Source organism: Acartia tonsa, chromosome 9 (assembly GCF_053477335.1).
Source record: "Acartia tonsa isolate MP-2025a chromosome 9, ASM5347733v1, whole genome shotgun sequence".
In the NCBI taxonomy this organism is placed as follows: Eukaryota; Metazoa; Arthropoda; class Copepoda; order Calanoida; family Acartiidae; genus Acartia; species Acartia tonsa.
In genome coordinates, this window is record NC_137268.1 from 40,946,323 (window position 1) to 40,959,001 (window position 12,679).

The 12,679-nt window shown below is 32.0% G+C and overlaps 1 protein-coding gene across 3 annotated transcripts in view; it reads left to right on the forward strand.

The window, feature by feature from the left end:
• Positions 1 to 12,679, forward strand: part of LOC145328947 (uncharacterized) — a 38,286-nt gene that overhangs the window by 25,029 nt on the left and 578 nt on the right. For 2 of the 3 annotated variants that reach the window (XM_080172913.1, XM_080172914.1), the window contains exons 9-17: positions 1,205 to 1,304; positions 1,564 to 1,628; positions 7,702 to 7,796; positions 8,748 to 8,844; positions 9,366 to 9,598; positions 10,085 to 10,157; positions 11,117 to 11,210; positions 11,795 to 11,856; positions 12,274 to 12,546. In XM_080172913.1, coding sequence (XP_080029039.1) covers positions 1,205 to 1,304; positions 1,564 to 1,628; positions 7,702 to 7,796; positions 8,748 to 8,844; positions 9,366 to 9,598; positions 10,085 to 10,157; positions 11,117 to 11,210; positions 11,795 to 11,856; positions 12,274 to 12,546 — 1,092 coding nt within the window. The remainder of the gene's footprint in view (positions 1 to 1,204; positions 1,305 to 1,563; positions 1,629 to 7,701; positions 7,797 to 8,747; positions 8,845 to 9,365; positions 9,599 to 10,084; positions 10,158 to 11,116; positions 11,211 to 11,794; positions 11,857 to 12,273; positions 12,547 to 12,679) is intronic. The other variant, XM_080172916.1, reaches the window with a different exon arrangement.

Consider the following 12,679-nt stretch of genomic DNA (forward strand, 5'->3'; position numbering starts at 1 on the left):
TAACTATTTTATCACTAGACATATGCTTTATTCACTTTTTTTATGGGCTTAGCTATTTATGGATGTTTTCATCCTTTTTTATTTTTTTTAAAAGCTTTTTGGTATTTTCAACAGTTTGTTTAAAAATACATACAAGTTTTTATTTGTTACTTATGAACTAAAAATACATAGGGAAAGTTCACTTACATAATTACAGAATTTATGAAAGATTCTATGTAGTTATTGAAATTTATTAGTTTGTACAATAATCTCATGACTTAGTTACTTGGGTAATTAAAAAATTCTGCATTTAGTCAAGATTTAAAAAAAATTTTTATATGATTTTTAAAAGCGAAGCTTTTCTATAATTAGGGTCGGTCCGTCCGTCCGTAACGGATAGCTTTTTTCGTTAATTTAGGCATGTTAGAATTGTCCTATCGATTTCAAATTTTGTATGGTGATTCCTTTAGTAATTAGGTACGATTTAGAAAGCGTAGCAACTCTATAATCATTACCAAAATGTCCGTACGTCCATTTTAAACATGTTGATTTTTTTACTTTTTTAACAACAAATTTTTATGTGATCTAATCATCCGATTGATCTGATTTTTGGTATATTGATTCCTGGGACAACAAAGTATAATGTTATTAGCGAAGCAACTCTATAATCAAGTCCTAAAAATGTAAGTATGTCCATAAACATAATCCTGTATAAAGCAGTTTTTCAACAAATTTACTTATAACTTTGCTTCGACTCTTATACATTTATATTCTGATTATTCAGTTCTGACACTATATAAGTGTTAATGTCCGTTTGTCCTACTGTTTTAGTGCTTCGCTTTTATGGATGTTGTCATCCTTGTTTTTATACATTTTATAATTTACTTCTTAAAGATAACTATAAATTATAATAAAAAGTAATATGATGTCTACCTTTTTAGTCTGTCTGGATCAGAGGCTGTGATTCAGCTTATCAATTCCAAATAAAATTGCTTAAAATTTGGATATTTGATGGGTGTAATGTTTTGTCTTGTAACTAAAGGAAAGTGGGTAAGAAGGGAGGAAAATAATTCAATTCTCATCAACGAATTTACGTCAGTTAGTTACAGCCCTCTATCTTTAAAACCCAGAAGACGATAACAATTACGGAGGGTGGGCGTTATCCCCCCTCCCCCCACAAGAGTGTTAGGGAATTAATTGACAAATCATAGATTTCTTTATCTAGGACATTTACCCGAGAATGTACAAACCGAATATGATGCTGGTGGCCTGTGGGATGTCGATACGGTTGATGTTATCAGAAACTTTAGACAAACAGAATTAGGGTGAGTCTGTTTAATTTTAATCTTTTCTTTAATATGCATATTGCATAATTTACTTAAATGGCTGCAGGTTTGTGTGTTCTCAGAAAGAAAGATAATGTTTTGTTTTGAAGGTTTTCAAAAATTGATTAATCCTTTCCCCCCTTACTTTATTATCTAGAACAAAAGATAAATGAAAAGTTACTCCTTCAAATTATCAAAGATGTTCTCTAAATCCATATTGTTTGGTATATTATTAGGTAATCAAATAATTATTTTGCAGATTGAAGGTTCCATTTAACTACATCTTGGAATCCAACTCAGTCCAGCCTGATGACCAATTTAAAGGTAAGAAAAATGTTTAATTTATTTTAATAGTTTTTAGTTTAGTAACTATTTAGATTTTGAAAAGTAGATAAAAGTTGATGAAAGACAAGAAGTGAGAATATTTCCCTAATTAATAGCAAAAGTTTGCGAATGTATGTTACATTAATAGATGTATTATTACTTGGATGTTGCACCAGATTTTCATTAACTCTTTCCTCCTACTGGGTGAACGAACGAACCATATTAGAAAGCTAAATTGATGAGGGTCTTAAATTTAATATTCTTTACTAATAGCTGGGCTCTATAATTTAATGGCTAAGAATGGGCAGAAAATTGACACTATCCCAGGACTCAAATCTATAAATAACCTTTCTGAGACCTATATGAAGATATCATAAAATGGAGAACTGAATCAGTTCAGTATTTATCGAAATCTTGACTGTCAGGCCAACAAGCTTACTACTTTATAAAATAGGATTTCCATTCTGTTTCTAAATATGTAATGTTATATAAGTGTTTTTACATCTAAATAAAGGAAGAAATTGTGTCTTGGTAATGGTTACACAATTATTTGTTTGCTTAAGAAATCAACAAAATCATGAATAAGCTTTTCTATAATTAGGGTTGGTCCGTCCGTCCGTAACGGATAGCTTTTTTCGTTTATTTAGGCATGTTAGAATTGTCCTATCGATTTCAAATTTTGCATGGTGATTCTTTTCGTAATAAGGTACGATTTAGAAAGCGTAGCAACTCTATAATCTGTACCATAATGTCCGTACGTCCATTTCAAACATGTTGTTTTTTTACTTTTTTAACAACAAATTTTTATGTGATCTAATCATCCGATTGATCTGATTTTTTGTATATTGATTCCTGGGACAACAAAGTATGATGTTATTAGCGAAGCAACTCTATAATCAAGTCCTAAAAATGTAAGTATGTCCATAAACATAATCCTGTATAAAGCAGTTTTTCAATAAATTTACTTACAACTTTGCTTCGACTCTTATACATTTATATTCTGATTATTTAGTTCTGACACTATATAAGTGTTAATGTCCATTTGTCCTACTGTTTCAGTGCTTCGCTTTTATGGATGTTGTCATCCTTGTTTTATTTGGTTGTAATGAAATATGCATTCTCCTGGAATCTTCCTTGTATTGCAATGAGGTTTTTTGCTAGAACGTATGGGATGATACTATACAGAAATGAAATGAATATATAGTATTATCTGATGCTAAAAAAATTATTTTAACAGTGTGGGTTAAGGTTTTTATCATCAATACGCTTCATGTGCAGGGAAGAAGAGGACATTGGTTTGTTTATGAAACTAGTACTCAAAGTTTTATAATGATGTTTTATGATTCGTTTGGCCTAAGGTGTACTTTCATCAAATGAGATATACATAAATTTTTCGACCAATGTCTTATCCCTTTAGATCCCTGCTTTATGTGAGTCTTAAATATTGCATTTTTTCCAGGGATCTAAAAAGATTAGACATTAGCAAATTAATTGATGTACATTCCAAATGATCATACACAAAATTATCCCTTATGTATATTTCAGTCAGTGTTAGAAATTTTTGGACACTATACTTAATGAACCAACCAATCAAAGTTCCATACAAGTCCCAAAGTTGTTAAGCCAACAAACAGCCAAATGTCCCCTCCTTCCATGCATTACTCAAAATATGTTTCTGTTGACTCCACCATAAATGTGTATTTTAAATGAGATGACGCAATGTTTGTTGAAAATTTCAAGTTATAAAATATTTGTATTTTGGTAACAGCTCACGCTTGGTTTTTTATTAAATGAATAAGTTAGGGTACAATGTTTGGCACTTTCGATATAAGTAAATGATAATAAAAAACCCATAGAATGCGATAATAACTTCAGAAAAATCGAAGAAAATAGTTTTAATACTTAATTAACGTTTTTAAGTTTTTCTTCAAAAAGTTTAGATAAGATGCCTTTAAAAGTCGTCTATGATTTTGTCAGGGATAAAAATGTAACTTTAAAATAAGAATTACAACATATTTTTTCAATTAGTACAAAGTAAAATTTTGAACATTTTATTGATCAGTATATTTTTTAAAATGTGAAGTAGAAACCTGAATATTTTATCATGAAAATTGTGTTATGATTTGATTGTCTGCTAGATTACAAGAAAAAAGATACTGACAGTACTTGTTGATTCTTTAAAAATAATTAGGTAGATTACTTTCAGAACCCCTCTTTTTGCAACGTTATTTCAATAGAACAGAGCCGTAGTCTTAGTGTACTCAATATCTAGACAGCCAACCATTGTTTTAGAATTGTTCAATTTTTTTAACTTCTGATAAAAACAGAATTAATGGTATTTTTGTAAATATTATACCTCCAAGAAATGGCTATACTTCCCAATCATATGTTGTGTGATATTTAAGAGGAATTATTTTGATATAATGTCATTAAAATATTCGTTAAAAAAAGTGCTATTCTAGCTTATACTTTACATTTTAATGTGTATGATAATTCAAATAAAAGATAATGAAGATTTATATTATATTTAATTGTTATAATTATAAAGAAAAACCTGGGAACAGTAAAAAACTGACTTTATTTTATTGACGTAGGGAAAATTTTGTCAAATATTTGAATAAAAAAACACTATAAAACAAAATAAATTATTTTTAATATAGTCACAAAAAGGCTTAATGAGTTTAGGAAATATTTCATTTACTAATCATGTCATTTAAACTCTATTACACAGAATACATTGTAAAAAGATGTTCTCGTTTTAATTTTAAGTAATTTGAAATGCATTTTAATACCTTTTAATGATTTATTTTTTGAAACATCTTTTTATAAAATGTTATTGATTTTTGAAGTTATATGTTAAAATGTTTTTAAATTTTGTTAACATTTTGTTTTAAATGTAGAAAATTGGTAATTCTAAACATTCAAAAAATGATTTTATTAAATTTTCATCACTTAAATTGCATGTTTGATGAAATTTTCAACTGATAATTCAAGAAAAATCGTTTAAGTTTTATTATATTTTACTTTGAAATGTTAAAAAAATATAATTATTGTCAAAAATGTGGAAGTTATACTTTCCTCAAAAAAAGACCTAAAACATGCAAATTAACACGTGTAATGAGATTTTTTTTCTTTCAGGTTTAATTTTAAGTAATTATTGATATTTTTTGTAAAAAGGATTTTATATAAAAAGTTTTAAAACTCGAGTTATGTAGTGGTTCTAAAAAAGGTTGCGAATTTATGCAATTTTCTTGCAAAAAAAATTTTCTAGGATTTTAAAAATAGCAAAGGGTGTTATTAGACGTACTTACAGATACAATTGCAAAGTCATTTTGGCCAAACACTAAAATAAAGTTTTGACATCTGAGGGCCCAACCGTGAGCTATTTTTGTTGCAATTAAAAACGTGCACTCAAGTTGCTGTCCAACGTAAAAAACCAAAAACTTGTATTAAAGGTTTGTTAACTTAACCTACCCAGAAGCCAGGGACATCAAGGGAATGATATTATGACAAACAACTCTAAAGAAAATTTCCCAACAATCCCCTTCCCCTTTTCCTCCCCTTCTTTCTCACCCCTCTTCACTTAAATGACAAAAAATGTATACAACTAGATACTCAATAAGGTTTCTTGATTTTTTTTGTAGAATTGTTGGTTAGACTGGCTACCCCTGCCCAGAAGCACATTAAAAAAGATAATCTAAATAATCAAAGATTAGAACACAAATTGGCATATAGTTCTTATTGCTGCTGAATTAACCCTTACAGATCGGGGGGGGGGGGGGGGGGCTCAAAGAGCACCCCCCTCTAGTTTTTTCAATCTCATTTTTTTTGTAGGTAAGATGGAGAGCTGTAACTTCATGACTTTTTAAGTTTAGTAATTATACGTCGGCAAGAGTTGATTTTATTAGGATATCTGGTCTGTGTCGGTCGTGGTGTCCGGTCAAAGTCGGTTGGGTAGCAAAAAAAATAGAAAAAATTCTAAATAAATCTTAATTTCTACATTATGACTTTTGTGTATAAGGTAGAAACCTAAAATTTTTTGGTGAATACTTAGATATCAATGATTTTGAGAAAAGTGGTGTTATGACCGTTTTACCGCTCCCTGACCGACTTTATGACCGATTTTTGTCCGGCTTTTACTACAGACATATATCATGAATATCGTGGCTTCTATTACAGCTAGAGACCTATAATTTTTTTTGGTAAATCCTTGAGCAATAATAAACAGATAAAAAAATTAATTTGCGCCGCCAACCGCCGTTTTACCACCGTAACCGTCGAAAATGGCGGTTTCCGTTATTTGCCGTTTTTCGGCGATGATCAGAAAAAGTAATTTTTTTGTTATGAAAAATAAAAGTTCGTCCTAAAATTTGGTCATCCTAGCTGAAAAATTGGCCGCTTTACAGCTGTTTTAAATTTTAGCAAATTACGTCTTTATCTGTACCAGGAGCCGAGATAGAGGGGGGAGGGGGCTCTTTGAGCCCCCCCCCCCCCTCCGATCTGTTAAGGTGGGAATTGGGGCCCGATCTGTAAGGGTTACTTGCCCACTTGCTGTCAGCAAGGTGTTGGGTTCGAGTCCCAACCACACTGCGTCATACTAGAGACGTTAAAATAATACGCACTGGTGTTACTTAGGGGCGTGCCCCTAAAACTTAAGATGGCTTATGTCTTGTATCGTCAAAGGATGTAAATAATTTCTCAAAATGCACTATAGGACTTTCAGACAAAAGAATTGAAGGATTGGTTGTCTGTTGGACGTTACTTGGTCTAAATAGACGATGCTCTTAGGATAAAATCTTCAGACAAAGTCTAAAAACCTTCTTCTTTAGATACTACTTTAGTTATATTTTATTCTGACTAATTTAAGTTATCCTCGGACATATGTCACGAAACAGTTTTGTTTTCGCGAAACCAATCCAAATTGATTGAAAGCTCGAGCTAAATACAAACTATTAGTTGATATACAGCTTTAGATGATATTCTATTTTTTAACAAGGATGACAGCATTCAGAGCAAAAATACATGACTGACAGTAAGTTGTATACTAGATGCTATTTGAAAAGTGCTTTCTTCACCAAAAAACAGTTGTTTAACTTACACTCCCCCCCCCCCGTTACGGACAGACAGACGGAGTAAATTATATAGCAAACTTGCAAATGAAAAACGCTCATCTTGACATTATGGCATGAACACTATTAACTTGTTTCTTCTAACCTATACAGTATGTAAATATATATAAATACATATAAAACTGCTGTCATAAGCAGAAAAAAGGAAATTAATATGGAACTTTATGTTGTTTTTATAATATTTTTTTTAGATTTATCTTAGCAAAATCTAAAATAAATAGAATGTTAAGATAGCACATGGGTAATCCTTATAAAAAAGTAACAGGATGCTTTTCTGTATGTCTTTAGCTTAAGATCCCGCCAACTGCTGAACTGATATGGTTCTCCTTACAGTGAAGCTTCTTCTAGGTCTAGGAAATGTTTTTTTTTGCTTTTTTATCAACAATTTTTTTGTGATAAAGTCATCCGATTGATCTGATTTTTGGATTATTGATTCCAATTACAATATCAAGTCCTAAAAATGTCAGTATGTCCTTAAACAGAATTCTGTATTTAAGAAATTTTGCAACAAATTTACGTATATTTTTGTCAAAACTTATATATTCTTATTTTGTATATTTAGTTCCGACACTCCACAAAAGTTAATGATCGTCTGTCACACCGTTTCAGAGCTTCGCTTTTCTGGATGTTGAAATCCTTGTTTTTATATAATAATTGTTGTACATTTATTTATCATACATTGTGTATTATCCTTTATGATTTTAAATGCTTCTTAATAGCTATTTATCGCTTCGTATTATATACAGCTTTCTGTGGATGTTAAAATGAAAAATGTATATGATTTTATGTTTATAAATCTTATTATGCATGAAAAATTGTCTGTAATACGATGCTATACATGATTTTTCAGTATGACTTGACTGAGAATCGGTTCTAATCAGATTCGAAGCCATGCTAGAATCAACTCTTCTAATATTTTACATATATTATAATTATATTTTTAGAGAATATTTCTGACGAAGAGTTCTTTATTAACAAGAATGGTGGTAACACAGCAAATTCTAATTCTAACTCTGGTGGTCAACAGTTTCAGCAACAGGTAACCCGCGGGACTTTGCTCAACATGTAGCGCATGCGCTAGGTTTGAATCTTAACCCGACACCGCCTTCATAACTAAAAACGTTAAAAATGGTTCCTACTTCTGCTATGTCAGGTGCGCAACATAAATAGTTATTCTATGGGGGAATACCTTGGCCCATAAACAGGTATAACTCATTACCATGCAAAGTTAGGACTTCTCAGACAAAGGTCTTGCAATCAAAGGGTGGGTTGTCTGATGTTGAATGTTACTCAACCTAATATCCAATAGTTTGCGTTAGAGTATTGCATTCTTTTACAAGCGAATAATGCCCTTGGGTTCTCTAGATGATAACTTTAAATCGAAGGAGAATCCCGCCCCAATGAGATAATAGGTGAATACAGCAATAGGTAGAGTCAAATACTGACACTAGGCCCCTAGAAGCCTCAGAAGCAATTAAAAGATAAGCTGTGGGGGGAGATCAGCATTCTAAATTAATTTTAGTTTTGAAAACAGAAATAGACCAAATTTTCTAGGAGTGATCTTTCTTTGGGGGATGTTGGCATCTTCCACCCCCCTCCCCCCCACCCAAAAATTATTTTTAAAAGAGATAGTATAGATCTTTCAGTACACATGGATAGCAGAAAAACACACCTTATGGCTTTTTTATGTTAGGATTAAAGACATTCATTTAATTCTGATTTTTTTTATCACTATAGAATACTAAGTAATATCCAACAGACAATCAACACTTTGAATACACGACTTTTGTCTGGAAGTTCCAACTGTGCTTGGTAAATTTCCCCATGTTTTCAATTTTAAGACACAGCAGTACTAGGTAAAATTTTGACTTCTCTAGTATGACATAATGCAAACCAGACTCGAGCCCGATGACAGCAAGAAGGCAAGATATCATTTATGCCAATTCCCCCCCGGGGGGGTATACACCAACTAAAGATATTTTGCTTCTAGGTAACTGCAAGACCTGTTGTCCAAGCACAAACAAATGCTCCATTCACAGCGTTTACATCATCACAAATTCAGCAGTTTAATAACAGACCTTTCTCAGGCAAGTAGCATATTCTAAGATGATCTTTAAAACGAAATATGCGGAAGTTTCTTAACGTCTTTGTATACAATTTAAGATAAATTTTAAAAGTAAAGCTATTCAACATTTTGGGTCGGGCCATTAGCTTTGATTAAAATTTGTGTTCGCTTTTATGTATGTTTTCAGCCTTATTTTAAAAAGTTAGCCACAATTTTCGGACTTTGTTAGGAATACCTATAATATTGATTCCTTTTTAGTAGCGATGCTACTTTATAATTAGAAAATTCTATTTGTAAGAAACCGTTAGGGGAAACATGAATTTTTCTGCTTTTATTTCAAATATACTATTGGATTTTTTGTTAAGATTGCCTATACCTATGCGCATCCAGTGTAAAATTTACTTGGTAAGTCAGTCTATCGGAGATGCAACAAATGACAAATAAATATTTTCATGACAATGAATATCTGTTTAATAACTCTCTCTCTGTTCATACACAATTGTTTTGTCCTTCTCTGGTTATGGATGTTGTCATCCTTTTTAGGAATCCAATCCTTTACCCCTGCAGGTGGCTCTTTCAACCAACAACAGAACAACAACTTCAACCAACAACAGAACAACAACTTCAAACAACAACAGAACAACAACTTCAACCAACAACAGAACAACAACTTCAACTCTGTAGAGAATGGAATAGTAGCGCAGCAGGGCAGTTTTCAGCAGACAAACGCTGCCCTTAATTTGGCTCCAGCACAACAAGTTTCAAATAATAATCAGGCAATTGTTTTTATTTGTTTTGTTTTAATGAATATAGAATATAAGTGGATATTATTACAGGGGAATAATTGTCGACCATTTAGGTTGCTAACATGGACATTATTTATTGGTCAGTTTGTTTATCCAGTAGAGGGGAGGGGACGGGGTAAACGGGGGGAGGGGTGGTCGTTATATTAGCCAGCTACAAATTATGCACAAAATACATAAATTAAATGACAATAAGAGAGATGTTGTAGGTTTTCATTTGTTCATTTATTACGTTAAGTTAGGCTGAGTTATGTTATATTGGTATTACTGTGTGGCTTTTCAGGTTTAAGGCATCGCAGGTCTAGGCCCCTCAGTTTTAGGTCCTCCGCAGGGGTTGGTAGATAACACAAAAATTGCCCCACTTACTTATTATTAATATCAAAAAAAGGGAAGGGTTCAGTGTTCGATTGGGGAACTTATAGGTAAAGCACAAAAAAAAATATTGATAATGATGTGAAGGTTGAGACAAGCAGTCAACGAGGTGTACTGATCAATACTCCTGATAACTTTGGGCAGAGGATTCCTGGCATAGGTATTATAAGTTATTATGTAAGGCGGGTTAAACTGGATAGCCAGGCAGATTCCAGTCATTTTATATCAACAATAGGAATTCTACATTTACATTTCTACACAATAACTAAATATGAACATAGTATGCAACCTAAACAAGGAATATACATTTTGAAGGAGCATAACTAGCCTAAAACATGTCAGGTCACTACAATTATTAGGTCATGATGGATTCGAATCTTGGCCTGAATTGCAATATAATTAAAGACATAAGAAATTGTACCTAAGCTACTTTGTCAGATGCGCATCAGTATTAGGTTTAATTGTCTGCAATAAATAATATTACCATAGAGGACCTAATAAATGTGTAATTTTTTTGCTTTTATTTAGAAAACTGTTTTGCCAAAATAGTTGTATTAGTTGTTTTACCTCAATAACATTTCATGAATCAAAATCCAAGAAAGAAGATATAATTCAAAAAACATTTTTAAGAAAACGAGAATCTTCCATTTGTATAAATGAATCAAACCATATTTTTTTATTAAAATCTAATCAATATTATAATAGTTTTTCTGTTTTCCTTTAGAATAGTAAGAATACTTCATTCTGAACTAAATGTTGACTCAACATTTTATAATTTTTTTTTGTGCGATTAGACACGAAAACAGTAAAAGTGTCTGACTATGACGTCAGAAAAAAATAACAAGTAACCAATGAGAGGCCGCTATATATTTTACCATTGTGAATACTGGCTTCTCATTGGTTAATTGTTAATTTTTTCGGACGTCATAGTCAGACACTTTTACTGTTTTCATTAGACACTATTACTTTATACAGTCAAATCAAGATTTAAACCTAAGTTTTATAGCTCATAGATAGCACACCAAGATTGTAAACTTAGGGGAGTTTCATTAACAGTTTTTATTATTATGAGGAGGAATCTATAATTGACCAATCCCTGTTAAATTCTATTTGATTTAGGTTCGTTTACACCACCTGGTGGAAGGCCAACCACACCCATTCCCGCATTTTCAACAACTACTACACAATTCTTTGAGTTGCCTTCAACAACTAGGTAATAATTATCTTATTACTGAAGCTTTTCTATAATTACGAATGTTCGTCTGTCCGTCCATTTGTCTACCTGTCGTCGGTGATTCTCTAGAGATTTATTTCTGTTGTTGAAATAAAATTTTCTCTCCTGCTATCTAAGATAGAATGTTTACATTTTAGTAAGAATTTTATTGACTAATCTACATCTACTGTATTAATCACTTTATCTGTTTATCGGTACAACACTATTCTAAAATACATAAGCAATATGTGTTTTTCTCAGAGCTGGATCTTTAAATCATTTCAATGGTGCGCGGGGTGATTTAGCATTTTACGAAATGCGCGGCTGTGATTGGCTGAAATTCTGCGCGGGGTGATTTAGCGCACCATTAAAATGATTTAAAGATCCAGCTCAGCTGTTGGCAAATTATTTACTGTCATCCTTAATTTTTATGACTACTTTTTTTAGCTTTATTTCATATTTGTATTTTTCTAATATCGAAAAGTGGGCTTCTAGATCTTTTAATACCAGAAAAATAAAACATTTCAATTATTTTTTTTTTTAAACAAAAACTACAAATTTTTAAATTTTATATTGTAATTTAGACCTCCAGTTGTGAATTCACCAAGACCATCTTCAAATCAGTTTAGACCTCCTCAAAATCAAGGTAATAACTAAAAAATATTTCTACATATTTTGTATAATCATGAACACAATGAGTAAATTAAATCCGAGACGAAGCCCAATCTGTACCACTTTTGCGCTACTTTTGATTCCTGTGACGTCATATAATGAGGGAGATGAGAAAAAAAGTGGGAAAGAAAACCCCTAAAACCATTCCTTATCCCTGTTCGAAACCGATTAATATCCGGTGGATTAGAACCGGTTCTCATCCATACTAAAAAACTATGTCTAGCATAGTATTATATCCAGTTTTGAACGAATATAAAAATGTACAATCATAAGATTAAAACCAGATTTTTTAGTCCTGAGATGGAAGTCACGGGTTTATATCCACGGAAAGTTGTTTATAATACAATGCAATAAATAACTATTCCATGATCTTTTTTAATGAAACCTTCAGGTCTAAACTTTCAAGGATCCGGAGAGTTTCAGCAAGTAAACGTGCAAGACTTCAACCAAGGAATAAATAAGTTCAACACCCCTTCATCCACAAACAGACCAACCAATAATGGACAGTTCAATCAAAATGGCGGACAGTTCAACCAAAATGGTGGTCAGTTTAATCAAAATGGCGGACAATTTAACCAAAATGGCGGTCAATTAAACCAAAATGGTGGACAGTTCAATCAGCTACAGCAAAGACCCTCTGGAAATCAGTTTAACCCACGACCAGGTAATTATAAAAAGAAAAAAGAATGAATAATTATTTTGGTTTTACTCTTCTAATTTAATTAGTTACTAGCGGCCATGGCCCTAGCTTATAGGACCTCTGTATTCGAAGGGGCAGAGACCGCTAAAAGGATAGC